The following is a 21,259-nucleotide window of genomic DNA, read 5'->3' as shown; positions in this document are numbered from 1 at the left end:
AGTGTAGTCATGAAGATAATAAGACACATTAATGTCCAGTGTTGACAAAAATGGGAAATATGGGCACTCTCTACATTGCTGGTGGCTTATAAATTGATAAAACTTTTTGGCAATGTGAATCAAAAGATGTAAGTGTATATACCCTTTGAACCAGAAAGTCTTATTCTGGGAAATTGTTCCAGAAAATAATCATTATCCATAGGATGTTTGTATCAACTAGCTTTTGCTGCATAACAACCCTCTCCAAACTTTGTGGATCAAAATAGCAAACATGTATTATTTCTTATATTCTTGCAGGTTGACTGGGTGGTTGTTCAGTTCTGGTTCAGCTCAGTAAGAGCTGGAGGGCCTAGCTGAATGACCTCACTGACATGTTTGGGCCTCAGTCGGGATGACTGGACCCTGTCTCTGTATGGTGTCTCCTTCTCCAGGAGGAAAACCCAGGCTCGTTCATACGGTGGTATCAGGATTCCTAGCAACAAAAAATGGGGCAAGCCTCAGTATATAAACAGTTTTCAAGCCTCTGCCTATCCCACATTTGCTAATGTCCCTACACAGCAAAGCAAGTCAGATGGTCAAGCCCAGATTTAGGAAGAGAGAAACAGAATTTACTATTTGATTGGAGGAGCTACAAAATATTGGAATCATTTTTTTCCTACAACGTTTGTTCATCACAGGACTGTCTGTAATAACAACAAAAACAAACAAGAAGAGTAGAGGACAAAAAAAAATTAAAGGTCTTCTCAAATAAATCAAACATCCATACAATGGGATAACAATGCAACATTTATAAATGACTGAAAGGAAGAGTTAATGCTATAGGGAAATGTTCTCCATATAGGATTAAGTGGGGGAGTAAAAGGGTTACAAAATCTTATTTTTGTGAAGCAAAAAAGTATAAAGCACAGATTTTATTTATTTTGTTTATTTATTTTGGGAGAGAAAGAGAGAGAGAGCGTGTGCTCAAGCACAAGTGGCGAGGGGCAGAGAAAAAATCCCAAGCAGGCTCTGAGCTGTCAGCACAGAGCCTGAGCAGGTCTTGATCTCACCAACTGAACCATGAGATCCTGACCTGAGCCAAAATCAACTCAGTCGTTTAATTGACTGGGCCACCTAGGCACCCCTAAAAAGCACAGATTTTAAAAAAGAGATTGGAAGGACAGCAACAAAATGGTAATATATCTAATGATGAGATTACTTTTAACTTCTTCCTTATGCTTTTCTGTATAGAGTTAACAATTCTACTGTCCTGCACTTACCTAAGCACTTCACATATGTTAATTTAATCTTCACAATGACCCAATAAGATATAGTCTAGCAGTATCATTGTCCCTATTTTACAGATGAGGAACCTAAGACACAGGAAAGCTTACTAACATACCCAAAGTCACACATCAGGTAGAAGGCAGATCCTTGATTTCATTCTAAACTCCATGCTCTTTTAACTATTATTCTTTCTTCTAAGTCAAGTGATTTGTCTGGAACCAGAGTGTGGTGTTTGGTAAATGGACTATATCATTAGTTTTAAACCTTAAAAAAAAAATCATCAGGGGCGCCTGGGTGGCTCAGTCGGTTAAGCGTCTGACTTCAGCTTAGGTCACCATCTCGCGGTCCGCGAGTTCGAGCCCCGCGTCAGGCTCTGGGCTGATTGCTCAGAGCCTGGAGCCTGCTTCCGATTCTGTGTCTCCCTCTCTCTCTGCCCTTCCCCCATTCATGCTCTGTCTCTCTCTGTCTCAAAAATAAATAAACGTTAAAAAAATTTAAAAAAAATCATCAAACACTTTTTCTTGCAAAAGTAATATACTCCAGAAGTAGAATAAAAAGATGAAATTCCATCTGCCAGGATCCCAGTAACATCCTCAGAGAAAACCATTATTAGTAGTTTAGTATGTATCCTTCCATATCTTTCTTCTATATGCAATTACATACCTAGACACACTGTGTGTATGTGTGGGTATGCATATATGTGTGTGTATGCTTTTTCCCCATACATGAAATTATACTCTACCCTCATTATTTGGTGACATTTGGCCGGCTTTGGAGATCTTATCATGTCAATCTACACAGATCTGCCTTATTCCTTTTTGCGACTTAATCAGTTTCTTCTAAATAGAATGAGTCCCAGAAATACCCTCATGGTATGGACTTCCTTTGACAGGCTGGGAGCAAAGGGCCCCCAGAGAGAGTTTAAGAAAGGAGAAACATAGTCATGAGAGATGTAAAAAGATGACCCAAACATATTTGTAACAGGTTGTATTTGTTTCCTAGCATTGCTGTAACAAAGTACCACAAACTGAGTGGCTCAAAACAACAGAAACTTACTGTTTCACAGTTCTGGAGGTGAAAAATCCAAAATCAAAGTCATGGCAGGACCATACTCCCTGGGAAGGCTCTGGAAGGAACCCTTTCTTGCCTCTTCCAGCTTCACCTGGCTCCCAGCAATCCCTAGTGTTCCTCGGCTTGGCTCCCCTTCCTCACATAACCTTTTCCCCTGTGTGTATGTGCCTTTGTGCATCTATCCTCTTATAAAAACAGCAGTGATTGGATTTAGGGCCTACCCTAATCCAGTACGACCTCATCTTAGTTTAATTAATTACATCTGCAAAGACCTTATTTCCAAATTGAAGTTTATACTCTGAGGCTCCAGGTGGACAGGAATTTTAGGGGGCTTCCTATTCAACCTGCTACATAGGCCTAAAGTTTCCCCTTAATAAAAGTGGCATTATTACACAATTGACAAAAAGCATAGTATTCTGTTTAGAGCATATGGATCAAGTCCACTAGGCTTTGAGGGACTCGCAGTTGAGAAATTCAATGCACTGTCACAAAAGTGTAAACAAACTTAATTTCATATTAGCTGTGAAAACGAATTTTCATCTCATGGGTAGGGATGCAAAACTTTAGAATTTTCAGTAGAGGATCACAATTTAAAGGCCCCCTCCTCCCCCATCCACCTGGGTGGCTCAGTCGGTTAAGTGTCTGACTTCAGCTCAGGTCATATCTCATGGTTTGTGAGTTCAAGCCCCACGTCTGGCTCTGTGCTGACAGCTCAGAGCCTGGAGTCTGCTTTGGATTCTCTGTCTCCCTCTCCCTGCCCCTCCCCTTCTTGTGCTCTGTCTCTCTCTCTCTCATAAATAAATAAACATTAAAAAAATTAAATGATACCCCCAACATTTTTATAACATAACTGTAGCTTATATAATGCAGTATCATTCTGATTTTGCACCTAGGTCTTTTGCTTTAATCATGACCTGGCACACACAGAAGGAACTGGAATAAGATTATTTAAGAAGGAGCTAACCAAATGAATTCCAAGGTAAATTGTTATTCCTCCAATCTTTTCATTCTGGGGATAGACAAGAGAATAATTTCAATTCCCCAAAAGCATTCTCATCTCATCCTTAGCAAGAACTCTTATGGTCCCTTTAGCACTTTTGGTGAAGGGAGGCTCATTACCTCCTGAGACAACCCACCTCACATAAGGACAACGATTTCATCTACAAAACTGTCCTTAATGTAGGTTCTATCATCTCTAATGCTTCAAACTGGAACATGGAGGCTCAGAGAGATATGCATAGTATGCAAACACATGAGGAAAAGCTTAGAAGGATATATATTAAAGTTTTCACGTAACTTTGTGTTTTCCTGAAATGTTAATGGTACAGTGAATACATTTTTTTCAGATTTTATTTTTAAGTAATCTCTACACCCAAAGTGGGGCTCTAACCTACAACCCCAAGATCAAGAGTCGCGTAACTCCACCAACTGAGCCATCCAGGTGCCCCAAAATGAATGTATTTTTTTTTAGATTAAAATAATTGAAAGAACTTTGTTTTTCATATTCAGTGTTAATGATCTATTATGTTTTGAAAACAACAACTCCTATGAATGTATTTTTTTTTTAACTATAATTATAAAGCCTTAAGTTCAAGGTCACACAGAAAGTGGCAGGGCCAGGATTGGAACCCATTGCTAGACAACTTCCAATGAGGGTAGAATTTTCTGGACTGTCTCCTAGTGACCCTGAGCTCCAGTGTCTTGTCATTCCAGGTCTCAGGGCTCCTTTCATTCAGCTGGGCCTCCACCTCCAGCTTTGGCTTTCATCCCAGAGAGCAGGATACAGCTGAGGAGGACTTGATAGGGATGAGACTCCAGGTCTGGGGCCTTGAGTGAATCTTGCACAGAGGTATTCTCTGGGACTACTCCCTCCCCCAATCTTGGTCCTTGAGTGCAGCCAACATTGCATTAGCCTCTGCATCCCTAGGAGTAGCTCTTGGTGAGAAGCTGTGGGAGGAAGGAGACCCAGCACCAGGCAGCTTCACTAACTGTGTGATTTGAAGGGAAGGAGGTAAAGCGCTTCGGAGACAGTGGAGACCCCTCCGCCCCGGGTATGGACAGAATGTACAGGATGATTATTACCCAGATCATTGCTGTCGTCACCTTCGCCGAGTGTGGGACCTCCCCGCCCCTCCAAGGCCAATGATTGCGCCAGAGCCCCTGCGCGCTAGCAAGCAGGTGACGCTGCCGCTGACGGCCAGCTGGGGGTAAGGGAGAGTAGAGGGGGGCCTTCGCGTCGGTGCAGCGAGAACTGCCACGTGATTCCCCGCAACGACGGCAGGCGTACCCTCTGTCCCTCCCCATCTGCCTCCGGATACCCACAGACTGGCGCCGCGTCCTCAGGCGCTCCGGGCTTCCCCGCGTCACCTGCAGCCAGGGCGCCCCCCGCGTGGCCGCCATTCATTTCCTCCTACACAGCACGCGCAGCCCTAGCCTCCAGAGCCAGCAGATCTGCGTGGCGCGGCAGGCGCTTTGAGCCCGAGTTTCGGCTTCAGCAGCAGGGTTGAGGGTCTACCCTGGTGAGCGCCCGTCGGCCCAGTAGCGAGATTCCTCCTAGAAGAGACCGAAATACACAGAGACTCAGGAGAGGCAACAGTGGCACGTAGGTACAGGGGCCAAGCATGGAGACATACGAAAGGCAGAGACACTTACGAGACAGACATAGACAGAGACCACGACACAAAGCGATACGGGGCGCAGAGACAGATACAGACACAGAGAGATAGAGGGACATATAGATAGGCAGAGAGAGACACAGCAGGGCAGAAAAGCACTCCAGATAAACAGTTTAAGACCTAAAGACCAACCCGACACGAACGCGCCAACGGCGGTGACAGCACTCACCCGCCCGCTTGAGCTATTCCCGAATCCGCGGGATTCTCACAGTCCAGCACTAACCAGTACGGGATCCTCCCTCCCTCTCCCGCCGCCAGCGCGTTTCCCAGGTCCCCTCTTTCAGATGCCGCCCAGGCTCCAGGCTTCTGGCCCGGACCTGCCCGCCAATTCCCAGTCCCCCTTGCTCGCCTCCCTAGGCTCCTTACCAGACCCTCCTCCCTCTCCTCGGTTTCTGGGCTCCCTCCCGCCCCCCTCCCCTCCCCAGACCCGCCTCTCCCGACCAGATCCTGCACCCGTTGGCCTGTAGGATTCGCCCAGCCGCCACTCCCGCCATTGTGCAGGACCCTCCCACTAACACTCCCTGCCCTCGTTTGAGTGCTGGGCGCGCTCCTGTCGCTCCCGCCCCGCCTCTCTCCCCTGGCCGGTGCCCGCCCCACCTCCACCGCGCCCCGCCTGCCGCGCTCTGCGGCAGTCGGGCGCTCATCGTCATTCCGCTCTTGCCGCCGCCGCCACCCCCGCCCCCCGCCCCCGCCCGGTCCCCGTCACCACCTCCGCCGCCGCCGCCGCCGCCTGCCCAGCGGCCCGGGAGGCGGAGGCGCGGGGGAGGAGGCCCCGCTTGGCTCCGCAGCCCCGGATGCTGCATGACTTCATCCTTCCGCCGGCTACCCTGCTGAGCTAGGGCCGGTCCGGCAGCTAGCCCGCCGCCCGCGCCCCGCTGCAGTCCCGCGCCCGCCCCGCGCCCGCCCCGCGCCCGCCATGTCCGAGATCCTGCCCTACAGTGAGGACAAGATGGGCCGCTTCGCCGCCGACCCCGAGGGCTCCGACCTCTCGTTCAGCTGCCGCCTGCAGGACACCAACTCCTTCTTCGCGGGCAATCAAGCCAAGCGACCCCCCAAGCTGGGCCAAATCGGCCGAGCCAAGAGAGGTATGCGGCCGGGGCCCGGAGTCGCCGCTTGACCCAGAAACCCTTCGCCGGCGCCCCCCGGCTGCGGTTCCCCGCCAAGCGCCCGCAGCTCTTGCCGCAGACCAGCGCAGCCAGCCGCTGGCCGGCCAGGGTTTGGGGGGGGGGGTGGTGCCCCCGCTGCAGTCTTGTGTCCCTCTCTTCCCCTCTCCCGGGAACGCAGTGCCCCGGATTCGATGCTCTCCACCTCTGGAAGTAGAGTCCTGACACCCGGGCGAGGGGGAGGGGCCGGCCGGGGCATTTGGGGCTGCCTGAAGTGGGAACGTGGGGCTACGGGCCGTTTCTTCAGGATCAAACGCTGAATTGGTGGATGCTACTGAAGAACCTTCGGGTGCGAAGGGACGTCCGATTGGAGAAAGGACAGCGGGGCTGGGGATTCGGTTGTCCTCGTTGTTTGCATGGGGAGGGGGCTCTGTTGGTGCCAGGATCTTAAGAGGGCTTCAAGCGGCGAGAGGGTTAGGGTGAGGAGAGGGTTGAACCAGGCGAAAATTCTGTTTGAGAAGAGGGTCTGTTGAAGAGGGGGCTCCCACTAGCAAAAGGAAGATCAGCTCGGATGGAGGAGAGCTCAGGCGGCGGGAGGATTTGGACCGGGAGGTAGAACAACTGGTTGGAAGAGGGGGCGTTCCTGCATCGGGAGGGGAAGAGGGTCTAAGGGGACTGGGCTCGGCGGTGGGTCGAGTCGACAGGAGAATTCGGATGGGGAGGGCACAGTGGCACGGGCGTCCGAGGGGCGTCGCTGGGCCACGGGAAGTAGCTGAGCGGGGCGCGAGGACACGGGGCCCATTCTCGCCGCCGCCCCCCGAGGCCGCGCGGCTGACGCGCTTTCTCCCTGCGCAGTGGTGATCGAGGATGACCGGATAGACGACGTGCTGAAGGGGATGGGGGAGAAGCCGCCGTCCGGAGTGTAGACGCGCCGGCTCGGGCGGCGGGCTCCGGGCCCAGCCCCGCAGCGGCCAGGAGCGCGGGCCGGCTATGCGGCTGCCGGCGCCCCCCGCCCCGGCCCAAGCGCCCGCGGGCGGGGGCTGCAGGGCCGCGCCGCCTCCGGGTTGGAGTCGCTGCCGCCGCCGCCGCCTGGCACTCCGGAGCTGTCCGCTTCAGCACCACGGCGGCGGCGGTAGCGGCGGCGCGGACCGGCCTGGAGCCCGCCGCCGCGCTCATGCACTTTAGAACCTCGGGCCGCAGCCCCACCCCGCACACCGGAACGGACACAGAGACCCGCGGCCCTCGCCCCCCGACCCGCCCCCTCCCGCACGACTCCCCTGCCCCGCCCCTCTCCGGCCGGTCAGGTCCGCAGAGCCGGCTACCGGCCGGGGTCGATTCGCGTGCGCGCGCGCGCGCGCGCAGCCAGGGATGTTTGGCTGCGTATTTGCATGAGCTTCCCACCTACCTGAGCCCAGCCCTCCAGGCTGCTCTTCTCTCCCACCCCTGTCTGGCGTGACCCCAGCCGTAGCCTCTTTCTAAGGGACTTCCTCAGCACATTTGTATTTTTATATCCGACTCTTTGTTTACTGGCTCCCCTCATGGTTCATGCCCTCCCTCCCCCAGTCTCGGCCACGCTCTTCTGCGCCTGGCAGATAGGATGGGTGTTGAGTCTGAGATGGAACAAGCCCTAACATGGTAACCAACCACATGGCCAGTCTGCCCAGGCCTGACCCCAGGCGGCTCTCTGGCAGACCCCTCCTCTCAAGGTATCACCTTTCAAGGGCCCAAGTCTGATTTTACCTTGGACCCCTGCATCCTGCCCCTGGGAACCCAAGTGAGGACTGCTCTGCACCTTTGGATGACACCTGTGGCCCTGGAGATGTTTTCACCCCAGGGGTGTCCTTTGTAAATGTTCCTCCATCCTCACTGTACCAGGAGTGTGTGAATAAACACAGACCTCCCTGTGTGTGTGTGGCCACTGCTTTGGTCTGCTCAGGAGCCAGGCCAAAATGGCTCCAATCCCTTTTGGGGAGGGGGCAGATAACTTGGGAATCTCAGGTGCATGTTGCTGGTAGGGGAGGGTTGCCAAGTAAACACAGGCAGGCCAATCTGGCTTGAGGACATCTTACAATGTAGCTTCCTTTGATAAATATACAACCTAAGCAGGATAGGACACTAGAGCTTGGGCTGGAGCTGGGATCAGAAGCATAAAGCAATCTTGATTCAAAGTCTGCAGCCTCCCGTAGATAAATCCAGGTTGAATGGGGGTCAATAATAGGCCCCAGGGATGCAGGTCTCTGAGTCTGGCTGGCATGTGGAGCAGTTATGCTGAGCTTTGCCCCAGGGGATGAATCGTTGGTAGTTCAGTAGGGTAGGGGAGGAAGTTAGGGAATCCAGGAGAGATCTGAGGAACCCAAGAAGGAAACCAGAAACCTTGGATTTGGGATCTAGTTTAACCTGGGCTGTATTGTTTCATGTGGGGTTGCTCCCATCAGCTCTATCTTAGGCATGGTGCCTCTGGGATTGTGAGCACCTTGAATCCAACCCTAAATCCAAGCCCTAAATCAGGAATTCCAAGTACTTGAAGAGCCCAGGGGAGAAAGGCAGGGAGGACTGGAGGACATGCCTCTGGCCTCATAGGTGAATGGCACTGAGGAAGTCCTCGTGATCCGAGTCCTGGAGGAAGCAGGGTGAGGTGGGAGGTCTAGCGGGTGAGAGGATCTCAGTCCCAAGGGCAAGTTGGGCTACAGTGAGTTCTTTACCCTTCTGCATGAGGTAAAGATGGAAGTGGAAGCCACTGCCATAGGTTGCATGCTTCAGGGACCAGCCATATTGGGCTTGGGCATAGTGTCTGAGCCGAAAGTGGGGCGCAGCTGAGGTCAATGAGATGAATCGGCCTCCAGGGACCAACACCCGGCTCACCTGCAAGGCAGACAGAGAAGCCACTGGTGACGAGTCCATCTCCAAGTTCTCAAAGGTTAGTATTGCCCCAGATGCCTTCCTAGGTACTACCCTATGTTCCATAGCTCAGGGCTCTCCATGGCAAGAGTGAGCCTTCTTCTCTGCCCCTACTCACTTCATGGGGGTAGGGCTATATTCTACCCAGGTAAGAGCATGGGAGTGATGTCAGGTGCATGGGCACTGCTTTCCTGTCACCCTCCTAGTCTGTGTTACCCATCTGGAACCTGGCTGTTACCTCATCCCTATTGGCAGCTTAATAGCTAACCATCAGCATCTGTGAGCCTGGCCACTCCAGGCCCCTATAATCTTTACCCAGCTTAACCTTCCTTCCAGTAACCATGGTCCTAAAAGTGAGCCATTACCGATTCCAAACTATATCTCCTTCTGACTTCTGAGTTCTTTCAACCTCCCAAAACCCCAGTCCCTCCTCCCCACCTCTTGGTCTACCCTTTCTTGTGGCTCCCTCACCTCACTCAGCACCTGGTCCACAGTGTGGACACCTTCAGAAGACACAGTCCAGGGATCTCGTTCTCCAGCTAACAGGGCATCCAGTGTGCCCTTCTCAAGCACCACATCGAAGGAGCCACTGGGGAAGTCCAAGGCCCGCACATCCATGGTCTCCCAGCGCAGGTTGGGCACATGGGCATAGCGAGCCCGCATAGCAGCCACCACCACTGATGAGTAGTCCACACTGGTCACATCAGGGAAGCCTCCAAGAGACAGCTCATAGCTCAGGGCACTGTTCCCACAGCCTAGGATAGGAAGGGATGGAATGGGTGGCAAAAGGGCTGGGTTAGATTTGGTTCTCACTCCTGAAATTATCCATCTACTCTTGGCCCATCTTCTATCAGCCTAAACCCTCCCATACTGAGGGAGAAGCAGCAGGGTATAAGAAAGAACACAAATTTTGGAGTCATAGTCATGCAGAACTGGGCACATATCCTGGCTCTAACATTTCTGGCTGTGTAGACTAGGGTAAGTTGTTTACATACCAGGAACTTGGATTTCCTACTGAGAAAAATGAAGATAGCAATATCTAGCCTACATGCAGGATGTGATACACTGTATTTAAAAACTAAGGGGTGCCTTGGTGGCTCAGTTGGTTAAGCATCCAACTTCGGCTTAGGTCATGATCTCACAGTTAGTGGGTTCGAGCCCTGCATCGGGCTCTGTGCTGACAACTCAGAGCCTGGAGCCCGCTTCAGATTCTGTGTCTCCCTCTCTCTTCTCCTCCTGGGCTCACACTCTGTCTCTCTCAAATATAAACAAACATTAAAAAAAACAAACAAACCTAAAACAGCTGGAGAGTAGCTGCAGGAGCTCTGAAGCTCTGAACTTCAGAGTTCAAAGATCTAGATTCTGCTACCTCTGGTCACACAGCCATGGCAAGTCATTCAACTCTGAGTCTCAGTTTCCTCATAGACAGAATGGGGATAATACTGGCATCATTGGAACCATAACATTATTTGGATAGTGTTAGTATTATCCCAGTCCCTAACCTCTCAGAGAACCTTTGAGGATATCAGCCCTCACAGTCTGAGGATATCAGACTTCACATTAGGGGTTAGTATCCTACTTTGGTTTCCCAGGCAGAATTAACAAGTGTGGGGGAACTCGGTGGGGACACACAGTGGATTCCTTGTAATTCCTTAATGTATTGAGCACTACATATTGGGTTCTGCAGATGAACAGGTAGCTCATGCTCTAGTGGGAGGAAAAGATGTGTATTCAGGCAACTGCCATATAATGCGAAGCGAGTTTCAATAGGGACAGTGTGCGAAAACACATAGGATGGCTCCTGTCCCCACCTCTGGTGGGTCAGCCGAGGCTTTCAGAGAAGGTGATAACCAACCAGAGTCTTGAAGAATCCTAACACTCTGGTGGGAAGTACCTGGAAAGCAGTCCCAGAGGGCAGAGTATGGTGAGAGGTGGGACAGAAGTTAGAGGACAGGATGTGGACCCAAAGCATAGGTGTGACTTCCTTTGAAGGTATGTGGGCCTCTTCCAGGCCCTCTTGTGGTCAGTCTCAGCCTGAAAATGGAGCTGGATGGCAGTTCTGGTTGACCCACAGCTCTTGGGCTTAGATTGCCTTTAATCCTCATTTGCCTCCCTAAGAGGATCACAGGATCAGCTGTTAGGATAGCCCTAATCTAGTAGGGTTTGGCACCTGGACAGGGCACTGAGAGGCTGCTGGCTGGTCCTCAGCTGCCCCTTCCTATGTCCCTCCTCAGGCCCTATAGCTGAGGAAGAATACTATTTTGCCTAGGAAAACCCAGTGTGTGTTTTTCCACACTGGAACTACAAGCCCAGAGAGATACACTGCATGGAATCAGAGGTGAGGGTGGATGAACAAGAGACCCTAAGTCAGTTCAGGCTAAATTCCCACTGGGTTCTCTGACCCACAAACTCTTCACCACCCCACATCTGACCTCATATGCCCATAGAGCTCTGCCCAACTGTGGACGAACCCAAATTTCCTTTCTTTGTCCCCCATGGTACAAGAATGGCATCTTCCAAGAGAAATTCGTCCAAGGATGAAGAGAGAACAAAACCTGACCACAAACCAAATCATACTTACAAAGCAGCGATTCCTGGTCCTGCTGCCTCAGTGATTGGAGGCTAGCAACTAAGAGAAGGGTCTTGGGAAGGCCATTGCTTTCCTGGATGAGGCTTTAGGGAAGCAGAGCCCTGGAGAAATGCGCCACATCCAAGAACCCATCACATGGGAGCCCAGAGCTATGCGGACCCTATCCCAGCACCAAGAGACAGATGTATAAGCCAAAATACCAATTCACTAACTTATAATAGGAAAAATAACCATCATAGGGACTGAGAAGGCTGTCAATCCTGGTCAGTCCCTTTTCTCTATACAGAAAATATAAACTGAAGCCGAATTATGATCAAAAGATTCCTATAAGCACAGAGTCAAGCAAGGAGAATCAGAGTTGTGTGACACTGGCAAAGCTGGGAAAGCCATATGCCTGCATCCACCACGAAGATATTCTAGCCATGGGTAGAAGACACACAATTTTCACAATTTCTGACTCCCATTTTCAATAATAATAATAATTATAACTAACAGTCATTAAACATAGGGTTCTATGCTAAGCACTTTGTAAGAATTATCTCAGGTCATCTTCAAGGTAGCTCCAGATAGAAGATACCCATAATCACCATTACATGTTCTCAATGGGGAAAATGAGGCTGCCCAAAGTGGATAACAAACTTGATCCTAAGGTCACACAATCAGTGGTTGAGCCAGAATCCGGATACAGGACTGTCTCACAACAGAACCAGAGCTATTAAACCACTATGCTAAACTGTCTCAAGAGGTCTACTCACCTTCAGTAATGACATTCCAACTTTGCCTGTATCAGTAGGACCTTTAGGTTGTAATTCACAATGTTTTTATCAGTTTGAACAGAGTTCTAGATGCCTCTCTATGCCCATCTGTGCTGTGCAGCAAGAGAAATAGAAGCTTTGGAGTCCAATGGCTCTCTTACTTCACCACTTACTTGCTGCGTGACAGTAGTAGGCACTGTCAGTGCTCGGACTAGATCCCTTTGGAGTGTTTCTAGGTCTTGGCCTGTGTTCTGACAGTTTGGGTTTCTGACACTTTAGGCTGAAACTACTCTCAGGGAAACTTTGCCTTATGATCCCAATCCTCCTTGGCCTTTCCCCCTTCCCTCTTCCCTCACTCTCTTATCAATTTCTCCTTCAAGCACATTCGTAATAAATGACTGGGACATGAATCCTAAGATGAGTCTTAGATTTGCTTCTAGAGAACCCAACTTGAGACAATGACCTAGAGCAAAGGTCACTAAATCTAGCTTGCCACCTGTTTTTATAAAGTTTTACTGCTATACAGCTATTATGTATCATTTACTTATGTATTGTCTGTGGCAGTACTGAGTAGCTATGACAGAAACTAAATAGCCCACAAAGCCTATGGTATTTACTACTTGGCCATTTTCAGAAAAAGTTTATCAACCCCTAACCTAGAGTAAGTCTTCTAGTAATTATCACTCACTTCTATGGGTCGTCGATGACTAAATAAGTGAAAAAGGGCCCAGCACATTCCCTAACACCTACCAGGTGCTCAACTTATGTTTGCCAAGGTGGAATGTTCCATAGGGTACTCCCAAGTTGTGGGTCCTGTTCTTAGATTTTGAGAATCTTGCCTAGAAAGTTTTCCTCTACGATTTTGAGACTTTTCTCCCCTCTACCAAGAAAAGGAAACCTCCCAGTCAAGCAGATATTAAGGCAGTGTTATTCTGCAAATCACCAGCATGAGAATCAGCTGTGGGTATGCTGAAACTACAGAATCCCAAGACCCACCTGAGACCATCCCCGGAATTAGAATCTCGGGGGGGGGGGGGGTGTGTTCAGCTTTCCAGGTGATTTTGATGGACACTAAAGCTTGAAAAACGTAGATCTACGGTAAATTTATAAACAAATACAATGGTTTAAAAGCACACAACTCAAGAGAATTTTTACCTCTGGGGAAAAGGGGTTTGGGGGACCACACAGAAAACCTTAAATATACATGGGGTCTTTTATTTTGCCAGGTATTGTTCTAGATAGCTTTCATACTCAATTATCTTAAAAACTCAATAAGTAAGTACTCATTTTTTTAAGCCTGAGAAAATGAAGGTGCAGAAATTTAGGTGTTTGTCCATGATTCCACAGCTTAAGATTCTATGCTTCTGTCCATGATTTCCACGGTTAAGACTACATAAGCGAAGAGTTAACTACCTCCAGGGTCCAAGTTCGTAAGCACTAAGTTATACTTCCTTTCTAGTCCTAGGAATGTTCTATTTCTCAAATTGAGTAGGGTATACAAACACAGATTATTTATATCTTACACATATACTGTATTATAGATGTCTCATATATAAGAAATATTTCACATAAATATAAACATACTTTTACAAATACCAAAATAAAAACTATAATTGGAAGGAAACCCGTTGCTCAAACTTCACTGGAACCCCCAAGGCTGGCAGTGGGAGAAAACCCTGAGGGTGCAGCTGGACCTCTCAGAACCCGACCTTGAATCCCTGCATTTGAACGTTCGTGGTTGGAGAATCACACCAATCTTGGCTGCAATCTCCCCTCCGACCTCAGAAGGCGCTGTCCTCGTCCTCACTGCACTTGGGGGTTAGGACCAACTTTCAGTTAGGGCTCGAGAATGAAGAAAAGTCTCTAGATGACAGTGGCTTCTGGTGCCCATTGGCCCTAACAGATAAACGCCAGGCATCGTGCTCGAGGTGCCTGAACGTGCCTTATCCGACTTGAGCTCGCAGTTCCATTTCTAGAAGTGAATTTGAAGCTCAGAACGAGTTCACAACTTATCCTAAATCATACAGCCAACTAGCGTTGGGACTTGAATTAGGTCCTCTGAGCTCTCGAGTGCTCGAGGCTGCCTCTCGAGAGACCGGGACAGGGTCCTAGGACACCTACCAAACTCAGAGAGAGACTGTCTTCCTCCACGGGGCCCTTGAACCAGGAATCTCTTGACTCCCGTCGCCCTGGCTAAAGACTACCGAGATTCTGAAGGTACTGGATCTTGGCTCCCACTCGGGTGTCCTCCAAGGGGGACAAACAGACTCGAGAAAAGCGGACAGAGCCAGGCCGGGACAGGACGGGTTCAGCCAGTTCCACCTCGGCTGCGCAGCACCAGGACTACCCACCTAGCACGAGGATACGGTCTTCGGGCCGCAGCTCCGGCTCTAGGAGTGCACGGAAGGAGGAGAAGTCCCCGAACCACTCGTAAGGGGCAGAGTCAGCCGCATTCCGGTAGCGCTGGTCCCAGTACTGGACCTCACGGTACCAGCAGTTCTGCTCTGGTATCTCGGGCGGGGGTGCTGGGGCCCCTGGAGAGGCCATGCCTGCAGCTGCAGAACCGCCAGGACACACAGCCCACACCTCTAGACTGGCTTGGCGCCCCTATGTAGCCAATCAGGATTGTAGCTTTCAGGGGGCGTGGCCCTTGTGTCTCCGCCCACCACCTGCAGTTGCTCAACATAAACACGTGGAACTTCCGTTCTCTAGTAAGCGCTCTTTGAAGAATACTCCGGGTAGGAAAAATTACAAGGTTCAGAACTTGAATCCTCCAACTGCACTGCGCCCTCACTTCTGAGAGCCAAACTCATACTAGTATCAGACTCACTCGGCTCATCACGGCTTCTTTCATTTCAGTTTGTCCGGCTCCTTCAATTAAGAAGTCTGAAAGTTAATGAAAGATTCATTTCTATCCAGTTTTGAGCACCCTAAAGGCTCACAGAGGAGGCGGGAGGGGCGCGGACACAGGTCTTGTTCTCCAGGAGAGACTGGCATGAAACACAGACGAAGTGTGATGCCAAGTGGGGGAGGACATGAACAGGAATGTTGCTTTTCTGTTGCATCTATTTTAGCACCTGTGTGCCCAGAATCAAGCATGTACGGAGGAGTGAGATTGTTCCTGCACAAATGGAATGTGAAGTCCATCAGGAAAGAGGTGGAAGAAGTAAATTTTAGTGGAGTAAATAGGACACTGGAAACTGGTTAGCTATCAGTCGGTTGGGATGGTCCGCGTGGGGAGCGGAACCTAAGTGCAGAAGGGTTGGGCTTCCGGGGTGGCGGGCCAATACGAGCGACGCACCGTCAAGATGGCGGCGGGCTTACGGAAACGCGGCCGGGGAGGTCCCTTAGCTCGAACGGCGGGGTCCTGCGGACAATGGCTGCGGCGCGCCTGGCAAGAGCGGCGCCTGCTGCTGCTGGAGCCGCGCTACACGCTGCTGGTGGCCGCCTGCCTCTGCCTGGCGGAGGTGGGCATCACCTTCTGGGTCATTCACAGGGTGGCATGTGAGTGCGCCGAGGAGGAGGGGAGGGTAGGGAGAGGGACCCGAACCCCCTACTTAAACTGGGACCCAGATTCGGAGCTGAAATCTAGCCCTCAAATCCAAGCAGTCTTCAATTGCAGACCGTAATTTTTACCCAGGTGCCAAGCCTGCTCCACAGAAAACCAAACGCTATCTTAATCCCTCCCCCATGATGGAAGGGGCGACCCTAGAGATTGGCCCTCTGCCCTGAACATACAGCCTGCCAGATTAAGAAAATAGACCAGCCTAGAAATCAATCAAAGGCTTGGGTCCAAGTTAATGTACTGCTGCTCCTTCATGCCTCTGTGGTTTTGTCCATGTCCCTTCCCCTGTGGGGTCTCAATTTTCTCATCTGTTCACTTCTGAGGTCTCAAAAGTCGTTTGTCAATAATGGCAATCTGTGACCACTTGAGTCCTTTTGGTCTTATTGGGGGCTCCTTTCCAGGCTGAATCTAGATACTGGGCTGAATGAAAGCTTTCTTGCTAAAGATGATTAATTCAGCACATATTTATTGAATGTTTATTACATGCTTAACACTGCTAGGTGCCAAGGGTACAGTGGTGGAAAAGGTAGACACATTCCCTATTTAGATGTGTGAGCTTGGACAAAAGTGAGTTAGCAGAAAATTACAGTGCATCATACTCCTTATAGTAGTAAGGGTACCATAAAGGACACAAAAGGGCACTTACATCAGACTTGAGTTAAGGAAGGCTTTCTAGAGTCCCCCTTGAAAGGTTAAGAGCTAGCCAGTTGAGGAAATAGAGAAAAGGGGAGGAGAAAGAGCACTCTAGGCAGGCAGAGCCCTGTAACTAAAACCTTCAGTCAAAAGAGAGTCGGCTTCCTTTGAGAAACTGAATGTTTTTAGAGCTGGAATAGATAGAAATCAAGTTCAGGTGGTAGTGAGAGAAGAGATTGCAGAAGTTGAGACCAGATCCTGAAACAGTCTGTAAGTTGTGTTAAGGAGATAATTAGCATGGTGGTTAAGAATTTAGGACCCATGGAGTTCTAATCTCATTTCTACCCTTCCTAGGTCACTGATCTTGAACGAGTCACTTAACCTCATTAATTCATAGGTTCCTCTTCTAAAAATGGGAATAATAGAGTTTGGTCTTTTTTTTTTTTTTTTTTTAACATTTATTTATTTTTAAGACAGAGACAGAGCATGAACGGGGGAGGGGCAGAGAGAGAGGGAGACACAGAATCGGAAGCAGGCTCCAGGCTCTGAGCCATCAGCCCAGAGCCTGACGCGGGGCTCAAACTCACGGACTGCAAGATCGTGACCTGAACCGAAGTCGGACGCTCAACCGACTGAGCCACCCAGGTGCCCCTAGAGTTTGGTCTTTATTTTAAGAGCCTTGAGGAATCATCGAAGGGTTTTAAGCAGAGAGATCTAACATGATTTCTATTATAGGAAGCACTTTCTGGTTGCAGGGTGGGAAATATGTTGTGGGGTGAAAGTGGAAGCTGGGAAACGAATTACGAAGTTGTTGCATCATTGAGGCTAGAAATTGTGTTCGGTCCAAATTTGAATATGTAATAGCAGAAGAGGATGAGATAGTAGAGTCATGTAGGATGACGAATAGGCAGGATTTGGTGATTGGGTGTTGGAAATAAGAAAGAAGGAAGTGTCAGAGATGTTACCCAGGTTTGTGACCTAGGCAGCTGGGAGGTGATGGTGCCATTCATGGAACCTAGGAAGGGAAGCAGATTTGGAGTGGATGGTTGTGTTCAATTACAGACAAGTTGCAGATGCTTGGGTTCACCCAGAGAATGTCAGATAGGTGGTTAGATAAGAGTTGTGATATGAGCTGGAACTCTGTGTTTTGTTTTGTTTTTTAAATTTTTAAATTATTTATTTATTTTTTGAGAAAGAGTGCAAGCTGGGAGGGGTAGAGAGCAGGAGACACAGAATCCAAAGCAGGCTCCAGGCTCTGAGCTGTCAGCACAGAGCCTGACACGGGGCTCAAACTCACGAACCGCGAGATCATGACCTGAGCTGAAGTTGGATGCTCAACCGACTGAGCCACCCAGGCGCCCCTGGGACTCTGTTTTGATGGGTGGATGTGGGGGGGGGGGGCAGACAAGTTCTGAACTTGGAAGTAACCACACCATTTCTGTCCTTTTCCAGATACAGAGATTGACTGGAAGGCCTACATGGCCCAGGTGGAGGGCGTCATCAATGGCACCTATGACTATACCCAACTGCAGGGTGACACTGGACCTCTTGTGTGAGTGGGGATAGCAGGTTCAGTGAGGACATGAGGGGCCGACTGGATATCAGGCTGAATAGTCTGAACCAGACTCCTCTTTCAGGTACCCAGCTGGCTTTGTGTACATCTTTATGGGGCTGTATTATGCCACTGGCAGGGGCACTGACATCCGCATGGCACAGCACATCTTTGCTGTGCTCTACCTGGCCACCTTGCTGCTTGTCTTCTTGATCTACCACCAGACCTGCAAGGTGAGTCCATGCTACCAGGAACAGGCGGCCCCAACTGGCTGTGCTGGGGAGTCGGGATGTCTCAGGGTTGGTGAGCTGACCTTGTTCCCCATTGTCCCACTTCTCAGGTACCTCCCTTCGTCTTTTTCTTCATGTGCTGTGCCTCTTACCGTGTCCACTCCATCTTTGTGCTGCGGCTCTTCAATGACCCAGTGGCCATGGCGCTGCTCTTCCTCAGTATCAACCTCTTGCTGGCCCAGCGCTGGGGCTGGGGCTGCTGCTGTTTCAGGTCACCACCCCTTCCTTCTCCCCCCTCTCTTACTCTGTATTTCCATCATTTCCCCCCCCCCAGTTTTCTGCAGCGGAGGGAGTAAGGGAGTAACCAGACAATATATGGGTCAGTCAGGGTCCCACTGGACAAGTCTAGGATCTGTAGAAAGTCTCCGCCCCACCCCTCAAGAACATATACCCTGTTCCTAGCCTCTGTTCCCTCTAGACAGCATCTGTTGTTGGAGTTGGCCCTTGTACATTCTGAATACTGTAAATATGTATTTGCTGGCTCAGTCTGGTTATAGAGACTTGATATCTGCTCCTTACTCTCAGTCTTCTCCCAGGCTGGTTTATCCTTTTTCCAGCAGTTTTAAGGGTGGACCCCATCCCAGAGCTTAGTGGCAGGGGAGGGGAGGAGTTGCTATGTGTGTGTGTGGGTGGGATACATGGCCCTGGAGCTGATCTCCACCCTTCCTCTCCCCTCCCTACCCTAGCCTGGCAGTCTCTGTGAAGATGAACGTGCTACTCTTCGCCCCTGGGTTACTATTTCTTCTCCTCATGCAATTTGGCTTCCGTGGAGCCCTCCCCAAGCTGGGCATCTGTGCTGTCCTTCAGGTACCCCTTCCACCCCTTCCCCTTTCTAATGAAGAGGAGGCCATTCTCTGGCCTTCTTCCATCGTTGAGACTTCCTCAGAGCTAACAGACAGGGTTTTGGAGTTGGTTTTGGACTAGGCAACGTTACCTCTGGGCTTTACTTTTATTAGCTATAAAATAAGGGTGTTGAACTATATGGTTTCTGAGGGTCTCTCTCGTTCTGCCCATTTATGACTTGGTGAATCTAAACTTAAAACACTGTTATTACCTGCCTTCTCAGCTTCTTTGGCCCCAGACTCTGGTCTCGATGAGGAGGCTGGCTTTCCTGCTATTCCTGGTGGGAATTTGAGAACCTCTGAGACCTACACCCTCTGTCCACTCCCCTTGGTGATTAGCATGAAGGCTGGACTTGAGCCTGGGCAGCTCTGCTGACATCACACATATCCTCAGGTTGTGCTGGGCCTGCCCTTCCTTCTGGAGAACCCCATTGGCTACCTGTCCCGCTCCTTTGACCTTGGCCGCCAGTTTCTCTTCCGCTGGACAGTAAACTGGCGCTTCCTGCCTGAGGCCCTCTTCTTGCATCGTGCCTTCCACCTGGCATTGTTGGCCGCCCACCTCACCCTGCTCTTGCTCTTTGCCCTTTGCAAGTGGCACAGGTGAGAAAGGGGAGCAGTGTCACGCGTCAAGTTGGGGCAAGGAGTGTAGGGCCTGCTTGGGGGAGACGTGAAGTTCATGGGGGGTGAATCTAGAGTTTGGCCTAGGATGGGGGCTTGATAAATGTTTGAATGGCTTCTCCCCAGGACGGGGGAAAGTATCCTGTCGCTGTTGAAGGATCCCTCCAAAAGGAAGGTTCCACCACAGCCCCTCACACCCAATCATATCCTTTAAATCATGGGAAGGTAAGTCTTGCCCTCTCCAGGTACAGTTGGGGTCCTGGTCTGTTAGCCCTGGTGCCTGGTGACCTGGGGGAGGGAAAGGAGGTGCCAGTAATAGCCGCAGGCCCTGTTCATGGAGGAGAGCACTTTACATATTTAAGTGTATTTTATTCTTAATCTTAAATATTATTTGATTTACCATTATGAGTACTCACTCTGCCTGGTGTGCTAAGAGATTTACATACATTCTAACATGTAAAGCTCACAAGAGACTCTGAAATAGGGAGGGTTTTGTTTGTTTATTTGTTTTATTCTCATTTTAGAGATGACAAAATCAGGGCATTGAGGAGTTTAGGTAATTTACCTAGGTCACACAGCTTGTAAGTGATGGATTTAAACTCCCTGGGCCTTATAGCCCCAGTATTACCGTGTCCACATTAGATTGAGGCACAGGTCTGGAGAAGTTAAAAAATTCGTCCAGAAGTATGCATCTCGGAATGGCAGGGCCAGGGGGCTATCTGACCCCAAAACTTTGCCCCTTTGCTTTGGAACCTCCCTCTCCCCTCCTCCCCTCCCCACCACCCCCCCATCCCAATTCCTGCCCCTTCTGCTCCTGCCCTTGGCCTTGACCACTGCATACAGATCATCTCTACCCTCTTCACCTCCAACTTCATTGGCATCTGCTTCAGCCGCTCCCTCCACTACCAGTTTTACGTCTGGTATTTCCACACACTGCCCTACCTCCTGTGGGCCACGCCTGCACGCTGGCTTACACATCTGCTCAGGTACTGGCCGGGACACCCTGGGTGAGTGGGAAGGGCTAGGGAGCTCCTCGTCGCAAGGCTGACTGTGGAGGGTTGGGAGCGAGCTACGGGGCTGCAGGTCTAGAAACTGGGCAAAACCTGAGCTTTTTTCTCCTCTCCAGGTTGCTGGTGCTGGGCCTCATTGAGCTCTCCTGGAACACATACCCCTCCACATCCTGCAGCTCTGCCGCCCTGCACATATGCCATGCTGTCATCCTGCTGCAGCTCTGGCTGGGCCCCCAGCCGTTCCCCAGGAGCATCCAGCACAGCAAGAAAGCCCACTGAGATCCACTTCCCTTCCCCTCCAGTCCACTCTTAGGACCCTGGATGGGGATAGACTCTATGCCTTTCCCAATAAACCTTACCAAGCCCACTGCTGTGCAGCCTACATGGAGGT

The 21,259-nt window shown here is 50.3% G+C and overlaps 3 protein-coding genes and 1 long non-coding RNA gene across 7 annotated transcripts in view; 2 read left to right on the top strand and 2 right to left on the bottom strand.

Moving 5' to 3' along the window:
- Nucleotides 1-14,949, bottom strand: part of ECE2 (endothelin converting enzyme 2) — a 32,290-nt gene extending 17,341 nt beyond the window's left edge. The window contains exons 1-3 of one of the 2 annotated variants that reach the window (XM_058730681.1): nt 14,710-14,949; nt 9,485-9,768; nt 8,502-8,977 (exon numbers count right to left, since the gene is read on the bottom strand). In XM_058730681.1, coding sequence (XP_058586664.1) covers nt 8,690-8,977; nt 9,485-9,768; nt 14,710-14,905 — 768 coding nt within the window. In that variant the 5' untranslated portion in view covers nt 14,906-14,949 and the 3' untranslated portion in view covers nt 8,502-8,689. Of the gene's footprint in view, nt 1-8,501; nt 8,978-9,484; nt 9,769-14,709 lie in introns of those variants that run through there. The other variant, XM_058730682.1, reaches the window with a different exon arrangement.
- On the bottom strand, nt 2,984-5,316 carry LOC131512256 (uncharacterized). Its single transcript, XR_009262048.1, has 2 exons — nt 5,182-5,316; nt 2,984-4,890 (listed from the first exon to the last, which is right to left on the bottom strand). It is a non-coding gene; the product is annotated as an uncharacterized LOC131512256 (long non-coding RNA).
- CAMK2N2 (calcium/calmodulin dependent protein kinase II inhibitor 2) lies at nt 5,527-8,021 on the top strand. The gene is made up of 2 exons (XM_058730683.1): nt 5,527-6,097; nt 6,971-8,021. The coding sequence occupies exons 1-2, from the start codon at nt 5,929-5,931 to the stop codon at nt 7,039-7,041; spliced, it is 240 nt and encodes a 79-aa protein (XP_058586666.1). The 5' UTR covers nt 5,527-5,928; the 3' UTR covers nt 7,042-8,021.
- Nucleotides 14,950-15,656: 707 nt separating the features above from the next.
- ALG3 (ALG3 alpha-1,3- mannosyltransferase) lies at nt 15,657-21,235 on the top strand. Of its 3 annotated transcripts, none has more exons than XM_058730677.1 (9): nt 15,657-15,825; nt 18,009-18,108; nt 18,194-18,341; nt 18,449-18,609; nt 19,085-19,205; nt 19,635-19,840; nt 19,985-20,062; nt 20,701-20,844; nt 20,985-21,235. In XM_058730677.1, exons 1-9 carry the CDS (start codon nt 15,735-15,737, stop codon nt 21,145-21,147), a joined length of 1,212 nt encoding a protein of 403 aa, XP_058586660.1. In that variant the 5' UTR covers nt 15,657-15,734; the 3' UTR covers nt 21,148-21,235. The 3 variants fall into 3 exon arrangements, with proteins under 3 accessions (XP_058586660.1, XP_058586658.1, XP_058586659.1); XM_058730675.1 differs by having other exon boundaries at nt 15,657-15,862; XM_058730676.1 differs by lacking the exon at nt 19,985-20,062 and having other exon boundaries at nt 15,657-15,862; nt 20,702-20,844.
- The last annotated feature ends 24 nt before the right edge of the window (nt 21,236-21,259 follow it).

The sequence above is a fragment of the Neofelis nebulosa genome, chromosome 5 (assembly GCF_028018385.1).
Source record: "Neofelis nebulosa isolate mNeoNeb1 chromosome 5, mNeoNeb1.pri, whole genome shotgun sequence".
Taxonomy (NCBI): Eukaryota; Metazoa; Chordata; class Mammalia; order Carnivora; family Felidae; genus Neofelis; species Neofelis nebulosa.
This window is presented reverse-complemented; position numbering and strand designations above follow the sequence as displayed.

What these genes read in the sequence shown, in the direction of transcription:
- CAMK2N2 (XM_058730683.1), top strand. Translation starts at nt 5,929, where the DNA reads ATGTCCGAGATCCTGCCCTACAGTGAGGACAAGATGGGCCGCTTCGCC. An exon ending in AATCGGCCGAGCCAAGAGAG is followed by an intron (nt 6,098 to 6,970) that starts GTATGCGGCCGG and finishes CTCCCTGCGCAG; the next exon opens with TGGTGATCGAGGATGACCGG.
- ALG3 (XM_058730675.1), top strand. Translation starts at nt 15,667, where the DNA reads ATGGCGGCGGGCTTACGGAAACGCGGCCGGGGAGGTCCCTTAGCTCGA. An exon ending in TCTACCACCAGACCTGCAAG is followed by an intron (nt 18,342 to 18,448) that starts GTGAGTCCATGC and finishes CCCACTTCTCAG; the next exon opens with GTACCTCCCTTCGTCTTTTT. An exon ending in GCATCTGTGCTGTCCTTCAG is followed by an intron (nt 19,206 to 19,634) that starts GTACCCCTTCCA and finishes ACATATCCTCAG; the next exon opens with GTTGTGCTGGGCCTGCCCTT.